General features: G+C 45.0%; 1 protein-coding gene and 1 long non-coding RNA gene across 2 annotated transcripts in view; one reads left to right on the top strand and one right to left on the bottom strand.

The window, feature by feature from the left end:
* Positions 1-6922: 6922 nt before the first annotated feature.
* Positions 6923-15309, bottom strand: Il21 (interleukin 21). Its single transcript, XM_048424770.3, has 5 exons — positions 14948-15309; positions 14805-14840; positions 10317-10466; positions 8322-8399; positions 6923-8233 (listed from the first exon to the last, which is right to left on the bottom strand). Exons 1-5 carry the CDS (start codon positions 15092-15094, stop codon positions 8210-8212), a joined length of 435 nt encoding a protein of 144 aa, XP_048280727.1. The 5' UTR covers positions 15095-15309; the 3' UTR covers positions 6923-8209.
* LOC125394072 (uncharacterized) overlaps positions 13891-21726 on the top strand; it is a 27067-nt gene continuing 19231 nt past the window's right edge. Inside the window, exon 1 of the long non-coding RNA XR_007230077.3 lies at positions 13891-14309. This is a non-coding gene — a long non-coding RNA (uncharacterized LOC125394072). The remainder of the gene's footprint in view (positions 14310-21726) is intronic.

The raw sequence follows: 21726 nt of genomic DNA, 5'->3' as shown, positions 1-21726 counted from the left end.
ACAAACAAGCAAAACAAGCAAAATCCTAACAAGTTTGATGGATGGGGCAGGAGACACTGCTGCTGAGCTGTTGTGAGCACCTCATCTATCCCCTGGTCAATCACTGGAGAGTTCTGGTTTTCTGAGGACTGAAGGGGCAAGTTACATAGCTGTTATCTAGGTTTCAAGATTTTGTCTTTTGACTTTGCTTTGTTTTTTTTTGAAACAGTGTCTCATATAGCCCAGGCTAGCTTCAAATTCGCAGCCCAGGATGACCATGAATCCCTCCCTGATCCTCCTGTTCCATCTCTGCAGTGCAGGGATTACAGGTGTGCACCACTACGTGCCATTTTATGCGGTGCTGGAGACTGAACCACAGGGCTTCGTGCGCGCCAGGCACGCACTCTACCCACTGACTCACTGCCTCAGCTCCCGTTGTGCCACTTTTGGTGATGTCGATAAAACCAACCAAGGTTGGCTCTCACCTGTGATCCTAGAACTCAGGGGGCTGCAGTAGAAGGCATGGTGAGATCCTGTTCTGTCCCAGTAAAATAATAACAAAACCCAGGTCTTCCGCAATTATTCTGAGATCATGAGTTAATGTGGTCAATAAAAATAATGACCCATTGTTGGTGTTTGATATGTTAGTTTTAGAACAACCCTCTCCCATGAAATGCCTGGCTAGGTGCTCACGGCTTTCCTTGTGCGGGAAAGGACAGAGATCAATTTGTGCGCTGATGCACGCTGGCATGGAAGCCCAGATCTTAGCAGCCTGGGCGGGGGGGGGGGGGCAGAATTTCTCTCTTTGCATCATTGGGACAAAAGTAACAGAAGGCCACGTGCTGCCCTAGCTGAGCTGAGCTGAGCTGAGCTGAGGTGAAGACTGTCCCAGTTGAGTTGGAGGCTCCTAAAGAAAGTGTGGCATGCTAACACCAGAGGCAGGACAAGGCCAGCAGAAAGTGGCTTGGGTTTTTACTTGCTTTTTCCCCACTCTCTAAAAGAAGAAAGCTGGGAATATGGCTTCATTGCAGGCCTTTGGTTCCATTCCCTAAAACAGAGAAAATGGAGCATACGGGATACTAAATAATACTGAAGTGGTGCAGAAACTGAGACAATGTTGAAGAACCCTCCACCAGATAGAAAGTAAAGATGATCTTTAAACAGGAAGGCGTGGTGGGGCACCTGCAGAAGAGGACTTGCTTGGTGTGTTTTGACGTGGGATGGCCTTCCATATATGTGTTGCTTTATTGGAATTAAGCTATTTCAGCCAATGGCTTAGCAGAGTAAAGCCAGGAAATCCAAAAACAGAGATATAGAGAGAGAAGAGGCAGAGTCAAAGAGACACCATGTAGCTGTCAAAGGAGAGGGATGTCAGAACCTTACTGGTAGGCCACAGCCTCGTGGAGATACACAGATTAATAGAAATGGGTTCATTTAAGATGTAAGAGCTAGCTAGGAATATGCCTAAGCTATTGGTCAAACAGTGTTGTAATTAATATAGTGTCTGGTGATTATTCAGGTGATTGATTATTCAGGCAGCCAGGAAATGAACGAACAGTCTCTGTCTACAGTGTTTAGTTCAGCTATGGCTTCCTTGTCCCTTTCTTCTCTAGTAGCCCTGGGGACACTTTAATGACTTTCTGCTTCATAGGAAACTGTATAAAGACACAACCCCACGAGGCCAGCACAGAGGAAGGGGCTTCTCACAAGGGCTCTGCCCTGGAAGAAATGCTTTGAGGATGAAGTAAGTGTAAGTTCAGCGCAAGCCGTTGCTACCAGAGACAGAACCAGTCTCAGGTAAACCGCTGCACTGCCAGATGTGTGGACACGTCCAAGGCTTTCCGACTCCGTGCTCCATCTCACCTTTGTGAGAGTTCTGTGATCTTAAGGGGTCATGAAACGTCAAGACCATCTCAGGCTGAGGTCTGCAGTACCTTTCTGGATTCACACAAATGAAAGGACCGATGGCGGTTTCCTGCTTAGGACTTCTGCTAAAGAACCGAAAGCCAATAGCCAGGCAATCTGCCTGTATGAGGAACTATGAGCTCTGTCCTTACACAGAAGGACATGTCATGTCACATGTGGCATGACAGCAGTATTTCCACACCCAAGTCTCCCTTTTCACCCTGATTTATTTAGGTGTGTTTGTGTGTGTGTGTGTGCAAATGCATGTGTGTGAGAAGCCTGTCTGAGTACCAACGTGCATTTGTTTGTGCAGAAGTGCATGTGTATTGTAAAAGCATGTATTACAGAATTGTATGTGTGCAGAAGCACATGTGTGTGTGCACTCCTGCATGAGTGTGTGACTCAAGCAAATGTGATCATATGGAGATCTCATTCAGCTCACCATAAATCTTGACTTTTGAGACCAGGTCTCACTCTTGAGACCTGGACACAACAATTTGGCTTCAGCTAGGTTGGCTGGCCAGTCAACTCCTGGGATCCACTTGTCTGCCTCCCTAGCACTGGGATTACAAAAAAATAAAAATAAAAATAAAAAAAATGAACTTTATCAACTGAGTCAACACGCCAGCTCTTCTCCCACGCCCTTTGCCTGACTGCGGAGCTGCCATTACAGCAGAAAGTATCTCTGAGAATATAAGCTAATCGCTTTTGGCAGGTGTGTGGTTGACAAGGTTTATCCTTGGAACCTGGGCACGTGAAGTGCTCGCATTCTCCCGACAGGTGGCAGCAGAGTCTCAGAGTGGAGGGCCGAGGTGTCGCGCTCTTGTGGGGAAATAGGCAATGCTGTTGGTAGCAGAGGCCAAAGTTGCCTTCTATCCTTGTGACACAATGAATGTGACATCCGTGGTCACAGCTGCAGTCCCTTGACCAACTCTTAACCATCGTCAATCACTTTAGAACAAGGCCATGTTGTGAAGCTTCCGCGTCACGCTGGGAAGCTATTTGGTGCCCTTATCACTGGGAGCACGGGTGCTGCAGAAGCTGTGGACAGATACTGCGTGCCTTCCCTCCCTTGGCGACTCTACATCCTCACTCCGTCAGTCCGTCCCCGTCCGTCCCCCACGTTCCCCCCCCCCCCAACCCCGCCTCTATTCTACACTATGCTGGTCTCCTCTCTCTCTTCGGGGTGGGTTTATCCACCCGCTGACGGTGGTGTGGTAACTCCATCCAGTCTCCCCCAGGCCTCCACGAAGAATGATTGGCCTCCTGTGAGTCAAACAAGAAAGGGGGAGGATGACTGGAAGTCTCGAAGCCGCTGTCTTCCAAGAACGTGAATGTTTGTGAGGGGGCCAGTCTGTGTGCAGCCCGGGAGTTGTGTCTGTGGCCCGCAGGGTGGGTTGGAGAGGGGGAGGGAGGACCTCGGGTGGGAAGGACTTGAGGTGCCCACGAGTAGTGTCAGATTCTGTTACTGAGAATTCTCTCTTTAGGGTGGAAGTCTAACACTAGAAACTGGGCTCCTTTGGGAGAGAATTGAATTGTGGTGCAGATGGCAGTTACCTAGATAAAACATAATGGATGCACATTACACATCAGTTCAGAGGCTCAGGCATACCCTAATGCTGCCGAAAGCCTTCCCATGGTGACTACATAATTAATCTCTTACCTACTTTTAAGCTTTGAAAAATATACTTAGAAGTCACTGTGACAATATCAGTGAGGGTTGATGTCCTCAAAAGTCTGCTCCGCCAGTTCTGGGAGCCTTGTAGCCTGGTCTTCTGTGCACTTTGACATCTTGGAGTTAGGACATTCTGGAGACTATTCTTTGACACGGGAGCGCTCTCACTATACCTGGAAGCCAGCAGGTATAATTGGCTGTCAGGGGAGTAGACAGACACCTAGACCCTCTTGCCTCGGAGGGAGCTAACAAGCCTCAGGTTCCCAGCAGAGAGTCAGGGTGATCTGGGGTTGTACCTGCTGTGACCGCGTGTTAGCTATTCAGCTAGCTAGCCAACTCTGCCTTCACATTCTCTTCCCGCAAGGGATTACTGCCTCCTACCTCTCCCGAGGAACCAGACACCACACACACATGCATGTGCACGTTCGCGCTCAGACACACACACACACACACACACACACACACACACACACATACACACTTCGCTCCCTGATTTACTAAAGTATTAAGACTCAAAATAGAGTCATTTTTCTGATATATCAAGCAGCTTTGATCAAATGATTAGAAAACATTAAGAACATTAAGTTGCTTGACCTATCAGTAAAAGAATTCTGCCCACTATAAATACAAAACTTTTCTTTCGAAAAAAAAAAAAAAATTTTGTCATCCCAACATTTGGAGAGGTTGAGCCAGGAGGATTGCCGTAAGTTTGAGACCAGCACGAGCTTCATGCTGAGTACCAGGCTGGCAGCCTGGGTAAGGCCCTGTCTCCAGAGAGGAAAACAAAAATGTTTAAAGTACAAAAGCCTTAAATGGAGTTCCGGGGAATGTTGGAGAAAGAACACCAATGTGCCTGGAGTCCATGGCAAAGTGGCCCAGGGTATAGAGGGGCAGGGAGACAAAGTAGCCCTAGGTGGCATGGGAGCCCCTGGGACCTCTGGGTTGAGAGAGTGGTGAGTTGTGACTTTTTTTCTGTCTGTAGCACAGTGTACACGTGGAGGGTCAGAGACAACTTTCAAGAGTCATTTCTCTCCTTCCAGCGTGCGTGGGTTCCGGGAGTCAGATTCAGGTCATCAGGCCCCACCACAACTGTTGGTAGCCACTGAGACATCTCACGGCCCCCGAGGTTGGGTTTTCAAAGGATTAGACAAGTTAGTTGTTACAAATAGATGTTGGTGAGGGGGACGTACAGAAGCAGAGAAATGCTTAGGCCCTCCAACTACCCAAGTGGGAGTTCTTGGCGGCCTCAAAGCAAGAGCTCATGGCGGTGTAGCTAGAGAGAACGCGACTCCAGGAGCTGTGGAGCGCCTTTTAAATGTTTGCAGAGGTAAGCAGCCAGAGTCAGTCTTGAATCCGAAGCAGAACAGCAAGGATGAGGCAGACAGGAGGGGACTTCGTGGGCAGTTTCTCAAGCAGGGGGAGGGACCACGTGCTGCCAGGCCGGTGGCTCCAGGGACTCACGTGGCCGGGGTTACGTGACTGAGGGAAAGTACTGAGAGATTCGGGAAGAGTGGAGGCCTGGTTTTGGGTGCAGAGGAGGGAAGAACACGGCGGTTCTGGGTGCCTAACTAACAGGTGGTGGGTTACATGTGGGACAGTTTAGAGACGGCAGGATTCAGGCTCGTGGCCGTGAGAATAAGTGGGGTGAAAGGCCCAAGTGCTCAGACAGTCGTCCGAGGTTCTGGGGAGTTTCCTAACGAGAGCCTTCCCATAGCTTAGCAATGAGCACGGCATAGTGACCCACGGCAAGGGACACTGAGAACAAGAAGCTGAAAGACACGTGGGGCCAACATGAACCGGGGAGTGGTTTCTGCACGCAGCTCAGGTGTGATGGCAGAGGCAGGCAACTCTCAACCCCTTCCAAACCTGCTGGGCCCTCAGAAACGGGGCTGCAAAGGAAAGGGGATCCCTGACCTAGAACTGGGGATCTTCTCATTTCAGCGGCCGGGGGTAGGAAGAAAAGGCCATCTTCATCACAGCCATATAAAAGCTGCATGCTCACCTTTTCTGCCGGGATTAAGGGTTTTCAGAGAATCACAACAGACGGTTGTACTGACTGGGTAGTATTTAATATGACCAGGTCTTAAATAAGAAGCCATGAACACAAACATTCCAAACCAAATACATAATAAATAATCATTAAGTTATAAAGTACATCATTCATATTAAAACTAAATTCTCAGGTGTAACTGTAAATAAAACAGAGCAATAATGTAGATTAATAATGCTATGAATTTATTCACGAGTATGAAGGAGACACCTTCAGCTAAAATACTAACAGTCATAACTAATTTTCTCTGAACCCTTATGACCCACCGCAACCCTTCATCCGTTCCTTCCTTCCTTCCTTTCTTCCTTCCTTCCTTCCTTCCTTCCTTCCTTCCTTCATTTCTTCCTTCCTTCCTTCTTTCCTTATTGAGGAACTGAATATTATACTTGAGCTGAAATTTAACTCAGAAGTGGGGTCAGATGTTTCTGTAAGAGTACCCAGGTCATTAATACTCAGACATACAAAGATCAGAAAACAAAAAAAAAAAAACACAGAATAGACCTAGGAAAGCCCTGTAGTCCTGTTGTACAGATAAGGAAATGAAAGCCAAAAGAATGTAAGCAAGTGGCCACGTTTCGTGGGCAACAGTATGTCAGATCTACGCGCTATCACCCGCAGGTGGACAAGGACGTCCTTACAACCCTCTCAAGGACTGGCTGAGTCTCAGACACAGAGAGGTAGAGGTCCTGCCGTCTAGGACTTGCTTTAAAGTCTGACTTTCCCTTGACTGGTGGTGGACCTTTTGCTGGAGCTTTCAAACTATCCAAGCTCTCTGCTGGGCACCACTGAATTATTCTTACTTCCAGAGTTAGAAATGCTCAATGATCTAAGAGGCTAGAACAGATATTTTAAACGATAAACACACCAAAATAAATATGTTGTCTTAAATATAAAACCACAGTGTCAAGAAGTCGACAGTTACAAAGCCAGAAACAACAACAACAACAACAACAACAACATAAAACGTGTAGACACCCTCTCTCTCCACCATTTCTTCCTGAAGGTTTGCATTTCTGCTTCAGCGTCCAAGCCTCGAGTTCAGCAGCCTGTGCTAGCACCATTTGACACTTAGGTGGGCTCTCTGTATATAAGGGCATCACGAGTTGCGCATTTGCACAATTTCTTTACAATAAAGATATTTTAAACTTTTAAGAGAGTACATTGTTTCTGATTGCGACACTTTGCTGGGAATTAAATAATCAGCTGTAGATTAGAGCTGTACACTGTCTCGGTGTTGTTTCAAAAGCACTTCTACATACAGACATTTCTTCCTTGGCTCAAAGCCCCCACCCCTACCCCCACCCCATCCTCCACCTCCTGCCCCGGTACATGCTCCTGGGCTCTCAGGTCCATTTTAACAATAAGAAATTCTCAAAGAGGTTGTACTATTCCAGGGCAAATAGCTTACTAGACTTTAACCTCACATTGAAACAGACTGTCAGAATTTACATTAAATGGCAGAACCCTTTGCTTATTTTTACCATCTCGGGTTAAAAGATTGAAAGGTTAAGTAAAAGTCTGTTTAAAACTGGGACAGAACCTCTGGTCTCTTAGTTTATCTCCTGATTTTGACTTTAAACAAATGGTCGAATTTAACTTATCAAAAGGGTTCACGCAACGTTTCTTAAATGCTCCACATGTTTGAAATGTCTGTATCTCAGAAGACCTGCTCTACAAAGAGGAAAGGAAAGAGCAGGGGTGGGAAAGGAGTCTGAAGGCTGGAGTTAGCAGACTGATCACAAGACACCCACACCATTTGAGATGAGAGCTACAAAACTTCGAAACTCGATTGGCTCCCGAAGATTCTGCTGATGTTAGCCCTACCACAGGTTTTAGTTACCATCCTCACAAGTTTAAAGTATTAGCTTATAAAATGGCTTGACATTGGGGGAAGGCAAGTGAAGCCTGCTTCTTAATATGCCATTGCCACTTTAGAAAGACAAGGAAGACCGGGAGAGAAGTTCATGAATGGGTTAAATTCTAACTATTTAAATATTTTGATAGCCCTAATAAAAAAGAAAACTTGCTCGTACCCGTCTAGGAAAACTCTCCCCTAGAGCATCAATAGACTAGACATCCGCATGCTGGATGTTTGATTAGAACGAGCAAGCCCTTCAGACATGCTTTTAAGTACAAGGTTTTCCTTAAAGAATAAAGACTTCAATTTCCGATTTCATCCTCCGCTTCTGTATTTTCAGCTTACATCATTCCGTTAGGATCACAAAAGATCTTATTCTTGCAGACCGACAAATTCCCTAGCTGTATTTTTAGTTAAAATCTTTAGTTTTTTTCCCTTCCAATCAAAGCATGTCCCCGTTGGGAAATAAGATGAGAAGCCACAGAAATCCACGACGCGGGAAGCTGAGCTCTCCGAGGAGAGATTTCCCATGTTGACAGCATGGAACCTGTCAGTGAACGCAGTATCTGTGTAGTACTTTGGCAAAGGATCTTAGCCTACAGCTTTTATGAGTCATTCCTATCGTAATATATTGTACTTCTCCAGTCACAGTCCAGGAAGCAAGGTGCACTCCTGCGCTTGTGAGTGTCTATAGTGTCCAGTGTCTCCTCGGGTCCTTGGGAATCTTCAGGTCCTGTGCGTTCTAGGAAAGCTGCTGATGTGTCATCTGTGGAAACAATGGCCCATGAGTCACAGGGCACAAGAGGCAACGCGGAGGCAACAAAAGGAGAAATAAACAGAGTGGAGGTGCATACCTTTTGAAGGAGCCATTTTAGTCTTTCTAGGAATTCCTTGGGTGCTTTTTTCTCATAAGAATCACAGGAAGGACATTTCTGGAAATCAGAATAAATAAACAAGCAGAGAAAAGGTTACAGGCTTTAAAAGTTTTCCTGTCTCATAAAATACTTATGCAGAGCGTATTTCTTCTATTGAAAGCATAAGTCATGTGCAGTAACAAACATTAGGAAAAATTTGCAAAATTGTTCTGGAATTCATTTGTGATTTCACCGTCAGAGACAACTGTCATGTTTTGGTGTTTAAAATATGATATCCTTTTTGCTCCTTTTGTTCTGTTTTCTTTGCTTCTTGCTACCCGGGTTGATACATGCTCTGTTGTTACTTTTATCTCCTCATTTATTTGTTTAGTCAATCACAAGCGTTTCCTAAGAACTAGATACGCTTTCAGTACAGGATATGAGGCGGCTGCTCTGTTTTCTGGCACAGAATGGTGCTCGCACTATTTTCGGATACAGAAGTGGTGTCTAGCATCCCCCCCTTAAGACCAGTTCTACAGAGGTTATCTCCCCAGATCATATTTCACATCGCATCTTCGTTTGACCTGATACATTCCTTGAAGTTTATCAAGGAGAGCAAACCCTTATGAATGTTGTTAGCTTTCCTCCTTGTCGTACTCTCTCACTCCCTCCCCCTTTCTCCCTCAGCTTCATGCTTAGTCCTGTTCTGACACCAAGACGCCAGGCCGTTTCTGGTGCTCGCTCACGTGCTATTACAGTGAGAACATCCGGTGGAAACACAGCAGCGGTGTTCTTCCTGACACGGCTGAAACCTGGAGAAAGTCGGCCTTTTCAGAAGACCTCACTTTCCTCGCCCGTGAATGAAGGCGTGAAGGCGCTTAACCCAGAAGGGTTGAGCTCCAGGTCTACACAGTCTCTGACCCCGAGTTTCATAACTGGGTTTAGTTCCTTACTTTTTTCCGTCCTTTCTCCCTACCCTCTTGTCTTCGTTTCTCCTCCTTCTGTCCTTCCTTCCTTCCTCCCTCCCTCCTTCCCTTTCTTCCTTCCTTCCTTCCTTCTTCCCTCCCTCCCTCCCTTCCTTTCTTCCTTCTTTCCTTCCTTCCTTCCTTCCTCCCTTCCTTCTTCCCTCCCTTTCTTCCTCCCTCCCTTCCTTCCTTCCTTCCTTTCTTCCTTCCTTCCTTCCACCTTCTTGAACACTCATAACCCAGACTGTCCTGGAACTCTCAATCCTCCTGCCTCAGTCTCTAGGTACTGGTCTCACAGGCATGCACTACCATCTTAAGCAGTTCCTTTCGTTGTAAAGAAAGTTTCAGAGGGACATTTCCACATAACAACCTGGTGAAGCAATCAAAAGAAACCAGACTCCTTTTCATAATGTAATCACTACTTAATTTTAGTCCATGTGGAATTTCTTGACGGACAGATGACTGGTAAACAAAGCAAAGCAACTTCTTTTATGCTATCTCTGCTGCTTTTGATTAATGCTTGAGTTACTCAATTCTTGAGTCTCTGAATTGCAGGTGAGCTGGTCAAAGAAAAGACAGTCAAGAAGAATTCAGAGTCCCAAAGGAGGAACCTGGAAAATCTCCACGTGTCCCCCTTAAATCCAATGCTAACTCTGCTTTTGCCTGGGACAGTAATATTCTAACCCTGGCATCTCGTAGGCTATCTCCTTTCTTGTCAGAAAGTTGGGATGTAGTCCCTGATGACAACGGCACAAGCAATGCCAGCACAGGAGGGAAAGGAAAATATTAACATCTCTGTCTAACGGTTTCTTTCCTCTGAAAGCTTCCGTTGGCTGCCAGGGAGTGGCAGCTAGTTGGGTTTCCAAACAGAGTGTGAAGCCTTGGCAGGTGACAGCACCTCACGAAAATGTGCCTTCTATGAAGGGCTCTAGCTGTGTGGGGGGGGGGAGCCCAGGATGCCAGAGCGGATAAGTTAAAACAAGACAGGCAACACACTGCAAAGACGAGAGATGGCAAAGGACCGTCTTACAGCTGTGCTCCTCGGCTTCCTCCCCTTCGTGGCCGGCAGCCTCCTCCTCAGCTGAGTGACCAAGTCGCTGATGAGCGTTTTGTTTCCCGGGCTTGCTGGCTTGAGTTTGGCCTTCTGAAAACAGGCAAAAGCTGACCGCTCACAGTGCTCCTGAAGGAGAGATAATTAACATATGTGAATACTCCAAGAGACGATTAGCGTATGTTAATGTCCTGAAAGAGATGATCAGCATGTGTTAATAACCTGAAAGAGATGACTAATTAGCGTATGTTCATGAATGTTGCTCCAAAGGTTAAAAATGACCATCCAGACCGCAGTTTCTGCGTGTCCTATCTTGGACATTTGTTTTAGTGGCTGCATTAGGTCTGGTTCTATCTCCACTTAAACTCTGCTGAAGACAGAAGTTCCACTCACACAGCTCCAGTGTCTGGGAGAAGAAGCAGCCTCTTCCTGCTGCACAGAGATGGGCAGGGGCCTCACCCTTCACAATTTCCTGTGCCCGGCGCTGTGCTGATGCCCTCTGAGGTTAAAGTGGTGGGCACGAGCTTTATGGGATTGTGCGTGTGTGTGTTGTTTGTGTGTGTGTGTGTGTGTGTCTGTGTGTCTGTGTGTGTGTGTGTGTGTGTGTGGTGAGAACCCAGGACCCCCACACATTTACTAGGCAAGCAGTCTACCACTGAGTTAACAGACCAGTCTTTCTATCTGTGACAGAAATTAGTTTAAGAGCCCAGTTGCTGAATTCTGAGGCTGTAATTGTGACCAGTGGGAACTAACTCTGGGAACGCGACCCAACAGTCTGGCTAAGAATCTGCCAGTTCTGTCCACTATGCACACAGGAGTCTCCATGGGTGATATGCCTGGTGTAGTGCCTGCTGCCGGCCTGGTCATCCGTAAGTTGCTCGGTTACTATTTGTGGGATAGTTGGTGAACGAGTTAAGAGCACTGCAGTACCCCAGAGAGTCGTTGCACCTGCTCAGGCTAGCAAACCCCAGTCACATCATGTCTGGGTAGGACAGGGTTCCCCATGCATCAAGATCCAAATACAGAAAGCAAGACTTGCTTAGCCAGTGGAAGGAAGGAGGGCCTCTTCGGCAGAGCAGCACCACAGAGATCGGAGAAGAAGAAAGATTTGGGAGCAAAGCCTTCTCTTTGGTTTGGCCAAATCAGTACTGGGCAGTAAAGAAGGCCACGTCTTAGCAACGGAATCCCCTGGAAGGCAACACCAGGAAAGAGTTTCACCTGCTGAGCTACATACAGCCTTGGCTCTGGAAGGGCAACGCCTGAAACTGGCCTAACTCTCCTCCAAGAGCTCCTTCCGGGGTTCTTTTCGCCCACACTGCTGCTTCCTTCAGCAAATGTCTGTGAGGTGTTGTTCTCCCCCTGAAGTTGGCACATCTTCTCTTCACCGCTATGCACGGAAGCCACTAACTTCCAACCAAAGGCCTCCCTCCTTCCCAGCTGCGGAGAGAGCCTGCGTCTTCTCAGGGACAATCAGCTGAAAGAGCCGCCTGCTTTGCATTTTTCCAAGCTGCGCACTCGCCCGCTATGAATGTTGACTAATAACACAAGCCCATCCGCCTTGCTTTGCATAGGTAGCCGCAAGCCCAGCAGGCCTTATCTAGTTCCTTCTATCAGGGTAGCTTGCCTGTCACCAGGGCAAGGTGCTGGCCTTCCCATGTTTGCCAAAATGCTTATTTAATAGAAACTATTTATAAATGTTAATTATAGCACTTTTTTTTCCTTGAAAACCACATGTTCATGTTTGTTGAAGTTTTTTCTTTTCTCTTCTTTTTGACCACAACCGGCTTAACTTACTGGAAAAAAATAATATTCATATTTAAAGAGGTAAATTTTCCAGCTGAAACTGAAAATGCTAACTGCCTCACCCGTGATGATCTGAGAAACCATCATTTCTCACAGAGGTTCATTTTGCTGAGTTGACATTTTCATTTGTACACTGAAAGAAAATTAGGTTCCAAAGGAGCTTGGGGAGGGGTCCTAAGAGCAAACTCCCTGAGACTATCCTGCCAGGAGTGACCAGGCCCAGCCAGCAAAGCTCCACAGACAGACTAGAACGGAGATGTGACTTCAGGATGTGGCTACACGGCTGTTGCCACCCTTCTCCAGCCACCACGGACAGACACTGCCCTGCTTTGGTTCTTGTCCTACAGGAAATGTGTGATCAGGTACAAGAATCAGCTGAAGCAAAGGCAGAAAGGCCGTGAGGAAGCAGGCCCAGCCTGCTGCCTGAGGAATGTGGAGCTGTGTGGAGACCTGGAGGGAATCTAGAGTCTCAGGGCTCCCAGGAGGCTCAGAGTCAGAGGACAATGCCAAGTGCTCCCAGATGCTGTCCTCAGTGGCTCTCGCCGGAGAATGTGGGGGAATTTTCTAAACCTGCATGGTTTCTACATGAAAGGTACAGAAAGAAGCCCCAGAAAGGAGTTACGGAGCCAGCCCCTCTTTAGCCAGAGATTTTAATAAAAGCCGCACTGGCTCGCTAACTCTGCAACTGGATATCTGAAAAGAATAAGATTAATTTCTTAAAGCCTGTTTCTGACCTGGTTAGAGTCTTATCTTTTGGAAGGAAAGCCATAGCCCTTGAGCACAAAGTCTCTCACCAGCTGTTAGGAGACTTGCCTTCGCTCTCACGGACTGGCTCTGCTCACAGATGGGGGTTCCTAATGGCAGCATTGCTGATTACTTGGCTGTCAGATTCATTCTACACATTCTAGAACATTCACTAGCATTCCCGACCTCTAATGACCAAACGCTGGTAGTGCTCTCATCCACATTCCTAATTGTGCCAACCAAAGTTTCCCTACATACTGTCAAGTGCCTACTTAGCGAGGGACAGCAAACCCCTGGAGAGAGAAGAAAAGAAAGAACAAAAGAGGGGGTGCCCATTACAGATCTCTGTAGCTTGGTAGAGTTTGCTCCAGCTCCTTCTTTGGATGCTGGCTTTGAAAACTTGCTATACAACTTCCGTGGTTCTCACTGCCTTCCTCTCTGCCTTGAGTCTGTCTGCCAGCATAGTCTGGAGATGGTAGTTAGAGATCCACTTAGCACTGCCTGATCAGATCATCAGAAAGATGCAATCTTCTCAGGGAGATGTAAGATTTTTAAAAATCCTCCCATAGAAGATGGATCACTAGAGGCTGGGAGGGGGCAGATGAAGAGGGTGAGAGGGCCGGTGGTCAAGATGCATGCATGTATACAATCGCAGATATCCGATCAACTCGTGTGAGCACTGCGCATTAGCAATGTGATGGTAATAAACATTAAAGTAGCCACTGGGAAATTCAGACTTAAAAAGACACCTTCACTAAAAAAGCACATGCACAAAGTAGTCATTGGGTCAACCCAGCTGAAAACAAGGACTTTTCCTAATTTTTACTTTGCGAAGGGTAGACTGCAGGCAGGAAACCCCGGAAAGCCCTCTACCCGCAGCCATCAACACAGTGCGTGAGAGGCTGAGACACAGACATAATAAGAAATATTTTTTTTTGCTTATTGGAAATGTCCTTTCAATAAGTCGCATGTGCTACTTTCATTTTAGCGGTGGCTGATTAGGAAGGCCCTAGTAAACCCAAGAGTGGTCGCTGGTCGCATTCCGAGCTAGAACGAGCTGTAGGGCGAGCAGAGGCTGTGACTCATCCACTTTCTAACCTTTTACACTGCCATTTACCATAACTCCTCTGCGAATGCACCTATGTGGTGCTCCAGTTACTGGCAACCCTTTCCTGGGCTTCCTAACTTATGTTGTTAAAGTCTAGCAGAGCGAGCATTTCCCCAGTTTCATTCACAACGTTTGGTACCAAGCCGAAGATCAGACCTAAGAAGTTCTTGGGGAAAAGATTGGCAGAAGCCCCTCTGCACTGTGTGCCGAGCCTCTCCTCCGAGGGACTAGGACCCGAGGCGGACTGAGCTGTTGGAAGGGACCTCTTTGAAAGACCTCGCCAAAGGCTAAAGACCAGAAGACTCACTGAGGCCAAGGTACACGGGAATTGCACCCAGAGACTTTTGATTTCCGCACTCAGTCTCTGTGCCTTCCTTACAATCTGAATCTTTCTTTCTTTTTAAAGATTTGTTATTCAGATGCAAATGTTGCCTCTTATCTTAAACGAGATTACAAAGAGGGTCACAGAGCTTTCACGCCTAAGGTTCTGAAAATATGATTATCTGTTTCTTGTTTAGAAACTGATCCCAGCACAGAATTTTTTTTTTTTTTAATCCTTGTGGGTTTGTCTTAGTAACATTGGTTAGGAGCATTCTTAGAGGCTTAGAGGCTACAATATGATATGTCATTGCATGGTTTGCTGGTAAATGTTTGGATACATAGCCAAAATGCAAATAAGTATTTTACCAATCAATTATTAATCCCCCAAATCATTGAAAAGAAGTATCCACCTAAATCATCATTTTAGAGCTTCGTGAGACTTTAAAGTTTGCATAAAATACATTTGCAGTATTTAATTCAGCTGATCTTACCTTTACATCGTGTGGAGCTGGCAGAAGGTCAGGATCCTAGCCGAAAGAGAATTAGTTCTGAGTTAGTGATATAAGTCAAAAGGCTGCTTTTGCATTAGTTGAGAAATATTATTTAAATTGCATTGTGGCAAGCATGGTCTTACCAAGTCATTCACATAAATTTTCAGCTGTTCCACAATGTCTATCAGGTGACGAAGTCTAATCAGGAGGCGATCTGGCCCTTGGGGGCTTGTTTTATGAGCCACTGTCCCCAAGCAGATGACTATCAGACAGAGAAGGGTCTTCTCCATACCACCAGAACTGGGTCTCCAGCTACCAGATGAGCAGGGCCTGGGTCTGGTTTTCACTTCAGCCTGACTGTGGACAGGTTGTCTCTGCAGCTACCTATTTATTCATCCTTCAAGGAGAGGCAGAGCCCTCCCATTGCAGCCTGGAAATCTTCGTACAGTGGATGAGTGTGAGTAAGTCGTTTTTCTTTTCCATTGGCTAGGTAGACGTGTGCGTGTGGGGGCAGGGATGGACAGACTCCACAGAATGTGCCCCATCTGCATCTTAGACAGGAAAAAGAGAGACATGGGTGAATTCCAGTTTTCAGTACTCACCAAGAAGTGTGTGTGTGTGTGTGTGTGTGTGTGTGTGTGTGTGTGGCACACAGGAGACACAACCAGATTTCAAAGACGTAAACACAAACACTTTGATCCCTGGCACCTTACCTGGTTTGTCTGACAGTCAGAAAGAGACTTGCACAATGAGTAAAGGGCCAGCTTGGCCTTTTCTGCAGGAACTTTTCATAGGGTAACGACTGCGCCTCTTGACTGAACAACCATCCTGTATCCCATTGCAAAAAATGGACAAGGTTAACTTCTAGGGAAAATTAAGTGATAAGGTAGTTTCCTAACTAGCAAGAAGACTTTAGATCCTTATCAGGTTCCAGGTGTTAAAACAGGATTTGCTTCCAGTTTTCACCAATGCATCTTTAAAACGCACTCTGGTGCTCCCTGACACTTGATGTAATAATCTGGTTTGTAAATATAATAAACTGCATGAACTTGTAGACAGGGTCTTCTCCATCAAGATCTTACTCTGTCTTCAATAAAGTAAGGACCCACAAATTCTGGGGTGTCTATTGTTTGTATTTAAGGCATCAGTTTAACAAATGGAAAAGGCAAATGTTCCTATCTGTCCGGGTTCAAACAGTATCTGCAAACATGAAGTGCGGAAGCATTCTGCAGGGCATTGTCTTCACCGGGTCTCGTCATCAGGCTTAGAGCTGCACTTGTGACCAGGCAGAGGCTGATAAAGACTCAGAGGCCAGAAGTGGTTTTTAGCACCTGCCTCTTCTGAATTTCTTGTCCTGTGACCCTTCAGCCATTGGGATAAGTTGAGCATAATACTCTAGCTCACGGACATTTAAGCCACAGTCAAATGGCTTAATAATCCATAAAATAATCCCCTTGACTGTTGACTCTTATTCCAGAATGTTATTATGCCAATCTAGAGTTTGTAGCTGACTTGCTCTGAAGCTTGGACTGTGAAGTTTTCTCATGGAATAGCTATTCAAGCCTTGATCTTATCAAGAGTTGTACATTCTTACAGTACGGTGAAGAAGCACTTCCTGTAATCATTAAATTCCATAAGGAATTTGCCGTATAAGCTTATTAACCAATAAGGACCAAGGCTCTCCACTTAAATTCCATTGCTTTGCCCACGTGGTCTTTTCTACTATCTGTTTTCCCAATCCACCTCAATGGATGTCCTTTCCTGAAATCACTATCCATGGTGATTAAGAGTTCATTTTCAAAAGCAGAGTTCCTGAGTTCAAATCTAGATGCTAACAATGAATTGCCGTATTACCCAGGCAAGTTCTGGTAAAGGGAAGATAGGAGCCTTAAAGCTTACAAGCCAAAGGAAAGGGCTAGGTAAAATACACGATAAAGTCCCATGACATTGACTGATCCTGGATGCGGGTGGAAAGAACATACAGGCCCACAGAGAGAAGGGCTGGATCAATGGTAAATCACATGTGTGGCATGTTCTTAGTGGTGGTTTGAACACCTGAAGTCAGGCTGCCCACAGAAAAGCACTGTTCTTGGTCTCAATGCAAATCCTCCATCATATCCAAAAACCTCTTAGCCCTTGCTACAAGCCGCCTGCCAATAGCAGGACTCAAGCGCCTCGCTCCTACATCCCAACCTAGGACCTTCCCGTGGGAATCCCTAGAGAAAGTTCGGCAGCACTGAGCAGGTTAGCATCATGGGACTCACAGGAAAGAAGGCAAACGGTCATGATCAAAGCAGATGTGATTACCAAAGCAAGATGGTGTGGCACACAGGCCAGAGTCATGGGAGACTCGTGTCCTCAGAAGTCGGGAAACCGAGGTATGACTGACTAGAGTCACGGCTCTCAACCTGTGAATCACAAGGGAGTTCCTGTCATGGAGTCACAACGAAATTAAGTTTATGGTTGAGGCCACCACAACACGAGGAACTGTATTAAAGGGTTACAGTGTTAGGAAGGCTGAGAACCACTGGAACAGAACTTTCAGAAGGAACGCAGCCCTACCGTGTGCTGACTTTGTCCCATCAGCCCATTTCGCACTCCTGACCTTTGGAAATGCAAGATACTTGCTTTGGTTTGTTTTTTGCTGTTGTTTTTGGTTTGTTTTTGTTTGGCTAGCAATATGATATTACTTTATTTTCCCCTTTTATTGAAAATAGATTTTTTTTCCTCATATAATATATCCTGATTATGGTTTTCCCTCCCCCTACTCTTCCTAGATCCTCCCCACCTCCTCTGCCATCCAGATCTACCCCATTTCCGTCTCTTATTAGAAAAAAACAGACATCTAAGGGATAGTGATGAAATAAACTATAATAAAATAAAGCAAAAACTAACATATTGGAAAACGACAAAACAAGCAAACAGAAGGAAAAGGTTCTAAGACAGGGCATAAGAAACAGACAGAAACAGAGACCCCCTTGTTTGCACACTCAGGAATTCCACAAAACACTAACTATGTGCTAAAATAAACACATAAACATAAAAACACCATATATACGCAAAGGACCTGAAGGGAAAAAAGAGAGGGAAAAGTAATAATAATAGAAATTTTAGAAAAGATAAAATTTAAGAAAGAGAAGAAAAGCCCTGACGTGACCGTATGAGACGAGGAACCTGCAAAGGTGATGTTGGGTTCACTTCCTGTTGGCCATCTACGGCTGGGCATGCAGCCTGCCCTGAAGAGTATTTGTTCCCCAGTGAGACCCCCTCGGAGGAAACTACATTTTCATTTGAAAGTGGTTATCAACCGGAGATTGTTTCTGGGTTAGGGATCAGGGCATGTGTCCACTTCTTCTTTCAGCTCTAGGTCCCCACCTTTTGCAGGCCCATGCAAGCTCTGTGTATGCTACGACAACCTCTAAATTCATGTGTGTGTCAGGCCGTGTTTCTTCTCTGTCCTCTAGCTTTTACATTCTTCCCACCTCCTCTTCTGCAAGGTTCCCTGAGGCTAAGGAGAGGATCTGATGGAGACATCCCACTTAGAGTTTGGTTCCAAGGTCCCTCACTCTCTGCGTACTGTCTGGCTGTGAATGTCTGCATTTGTTCTGTTGTAGGGAGAAATTTCTTCAACTATGGCTGAGCAAGGCACTGATCTATGAGTATAGCAGAATGTCATTGGGAGAATGTCATTTTATTGTTAGGAGCTCTTTGTTGCTTATTTGCTTCAAAACAGTAACATTTGGTTTTAGCCCAGGTCCCTGGGCTATCTAGACTCAGGTTCTTGGTTACCCAACCAGTATATCAGGAATGGGTTTTATCTCATGGATTGGGCCTTAAGTCAAACCAAATTTTGGTTGGTTACTCCCATAAGATTTGTGTCAACATTGCACTAGTATATCTTGTAGGCAGGACGTTATTGTAGATCAAAGTATCTGTGGCTGGGTTGGTGCTTATGGTTCTCCTTTGGAAGCATGAAGAGTGCCTTCCTATACCACAGACACTAACACGTCTGTTAGGGGTGAAGTTTCTTTGTAGGCACCAGCTCAACTTCTCCATGTTCCTGTCTTCAACCATGGAGTTTTGCTCTCAGTTTGTGAAGCACAAAGTATAGTCTTAGCAACAGCCTGGGTTACAGAGTGGTATATTGTTTGCATTTTAATAAATAAATCTTGCCTGAAGACCAGAGGCAAAGCTAAAGCCACTAGAGTTCAGGTAATTGTGCCACACACCTTTAATCCCAGAATTTGGGAGACAGGACCAGAAGGATCCCTAGGAGTTCAAGGCCACCTGGGCAATACTAGATCAGTGCAGAAACCAGTCCAGGTAGTGGTGGCCTACACTTTTAATCCCAGCACTAGGGAGTCACATGCCTTTAATCCCAACAATAGAGTGAATATAAAATGAAAGGAGAGAGAGGCTTAGTCTGCCTTGTTTGCGGTCGTCCAACCTTGGTAGAGGGAAGACTTCTCTAGTGGCTTAACTGCTTTGTTTTTTCAGGTTTTCAGGTTGTACCCCAATTCTGTCTCTGGGTTTTTAATATTCATACTATCAGTTGTTTGGTAGTTCCCATGGGAACCTTTTGGCCAACAGCTCAAATAGGTATAACTCAATCCCCATAACGGAAGCTTTATTTGAAGTTATGAGCTATCCAGCTGAGATTCTATCTACCCCATTACTTGGTGATTTCATTTAGATCTCTTTCATATATGTACATATTTTAGGAAACATCTACTGTATTAGGTTTCCATAATACCTCTTGAATGGCCCTTAATTTCAGTTGTCTTTTCCCATATTCCCTCCCTCATTCCCCTCTCTCTTCTCCCTCTCTGCTTGATCCTCCCATTCCAGGTACCCTCCATCCATTCATAACAATCTATTCTATTTAACTTTCTTAAGAAATCTGTATGACCTCCACTAGTCCCTTAGTTTATACCTAACCTCTGTGGGTCTATGGATTGTAACTTAGCTATCATTGACTTAATGGTTAAATCCATATATAAATGAATATTTACCATATTTGTCTTTCTGGGCCTGGGTTATCTCATTCAGAATCATTTTTTTTCTAGTTCCATCCATTTACTTGCAATTTTCATGGTTTTGTTCCTTTTAAAGGCTGAGTAATATTCCATTGGGTAAACATGCCACATTTTCTTTATCTATTAATCATCTGCTGAGGGATATCTAGGTTGTTTCCAGTTTCTGGCTATTCTGAAAAGAGCAGTAGTGAGCATGGTTGAGCAAGTGTCTCTGTGGTAGAATCAAGCATCCTTTGGGTATATGGCCAAGAGTGATATAGCTGGACCTTGAGGTAGGTCAATTCTCATCTTCCTGAGGAACTGCCACACTGATTTCCACAGCTGCTGTGCAAGTTTACACTCCTACCAGCAATGGGTGAGTGTTCCTCTTCCTCCACATCCTCATCAATATGAGCTGTCTCTTGTTTTATTGATCTTTGTCATTCTGATGAGTGTAACATGAAATCTCAGAGCAGTCTGATTTGCATTTCTCTGATGACAAAGGGTGCCAAACATTTCTTTAAGTGTTTCTTAGTCATTTGAGTTTCCTCAAAAGACAGTTCTCTGTTTGTTTCTATGGCCTATTTTGTTGTTATTGTTGTTTTGTTTTGTTTTGTTTTGTTTTTAAAGACAGGGTTTTTCTGTGTAACAGTCTTGGCTGTCCTAAAACTCTCTTTGTAGACCAGGCTGGTCACGAACTCCCTGAGGTCTACCTGACTCTGCCTCCCAAATGCTGGGATTAAAGGCGTGCACCATTGCCACACAGCTACTGTGGTCCATTTTTAACTGAGTTATTTTTTCTTGATATCTAGTTTCTTGAGTTCTTTATATATTTTGGATATTAGTCCTCTATCAGATGCGGGGGTGGTGAAAATCTTTTCCCATTCCATAGGCTGCTGCTTTGTCTGATTGTGTCTTTTGCCCATAGAAGCTTTTCAGTTTCACAAGGTCCCATTTGTTAATTGTTGATCTTAGTACCTGTGCCATCTGTGTTCTGTTCAGGAAGTTTTCTCATATGCTAGTGACTTCAAGATTACTGCCCCTTTCTCTCCTATAAGGTTCAGTGTGTCTGATTTTATGTTGAGGTCTTAGGTCCATTTGGAGTTGAGTTTTGCACAGAGTGATAAGTATGGATCTATTTGGATTCTTCTATATGTAGCTAACCAGTTCGATCAACACTGCTTGTTGAAGATTTTTTTTCAGTATGTATTTCCTGCTTCTTTATCAAAAATTGGTTTCCATAGGCATGTGGACTTATGTCTGTTTCATTAATCAACTCAGTTTCATCGATCAGCATACCTGTTTTTAAGCCAATACCACACATTCTTTATTACCGCAGTTCTGTAGAACAACTTGAAAAGGGGATAGCGCTGCCTCTGTCAGTTCTTTTATTAGCCAGCATTGTTTTAGCCATCCTGGGTTTCTCATGTTTCCATATGAAGCTGAAGATTATTCTTTTGAGATCTATGAAGAATTGTGGTGGAAATTCGATAGAGATCACACTGAATCTCTAGACTGTTTTCAGTAGGGTGACTATTTCTATCATGTTATGTCTATTGACCTGTGAGCTTGCGAGATCTTCTCATCCTCTGATAGCTTCTTCAATATTTTCTTCAAGTTTCTTCAAGTTTTTTATCATATAAGTCTTTCATTTGTTTGGTTAGAGTTACCTCAAAATATTTTATATTAGTTTAGGCTATTGGGAAAGGTGTTGTTTACCTGATTTCTTTCTCAGTCCGTTTGTTATTCATATATTGGAGGGCCCCTGATTTCTGTGAGTTAATTTTTGTATCATCTACCTGACTGAAAGTGTTTATCAGATTTAGGAGTTTCCCAAAGTAAATTTTATGTCCCTTATGTACACTATCATATAATCTGAAACTAAGAATCCTTTGACTTCTTCCTTT

Source organism: Myodes glareolus, chromosome 20, assembly GCF_982192425.1.
Source record: "Myodes glareolus chromosome 20, mMyoGla1.1, whole genome shotgun sequence".
Classification (NCBI taxonomy): domain Eukaryota; kingdom Metazoa; phylum Chordata; class Mammalia; order Rodentia; family Cricetidae; genus Myodes; species Myodes glareolus.
The sequence above is the reverse complement of the archived record's forward strand: the minus strand, read 5'-3'. Positions and strand labels throughout refer to the sequence as shown.

What these genes read in the sequence shown, in the direction of transcription:
- Il21 (XM_048424770.3), bottom strand. Translation starts at nt 15,094, where the DNA reads ATGGAGAAGACCCTTCTCTGTCTGATAGTCATCTGCTTGGGGACAGTG. An exon ending in AAATTTATGTGAATGACTTG is followed by an intron (nt 14,841 to 14,947) that starts GTAAGACCATGC and finishes TCTTTCGGCTAG; the next exon opens with GATCCTGACCTTCTGCCAGC. An exon ending in GGAAGCCGAGGAGCACAGCT is followed by an intron (nt 8,400 to 10,316) that starts GTAAGACGGTCC and finishes TCTGATTTCCAG; the next exon opens with AAATGTCCTTCCTGTGATTC.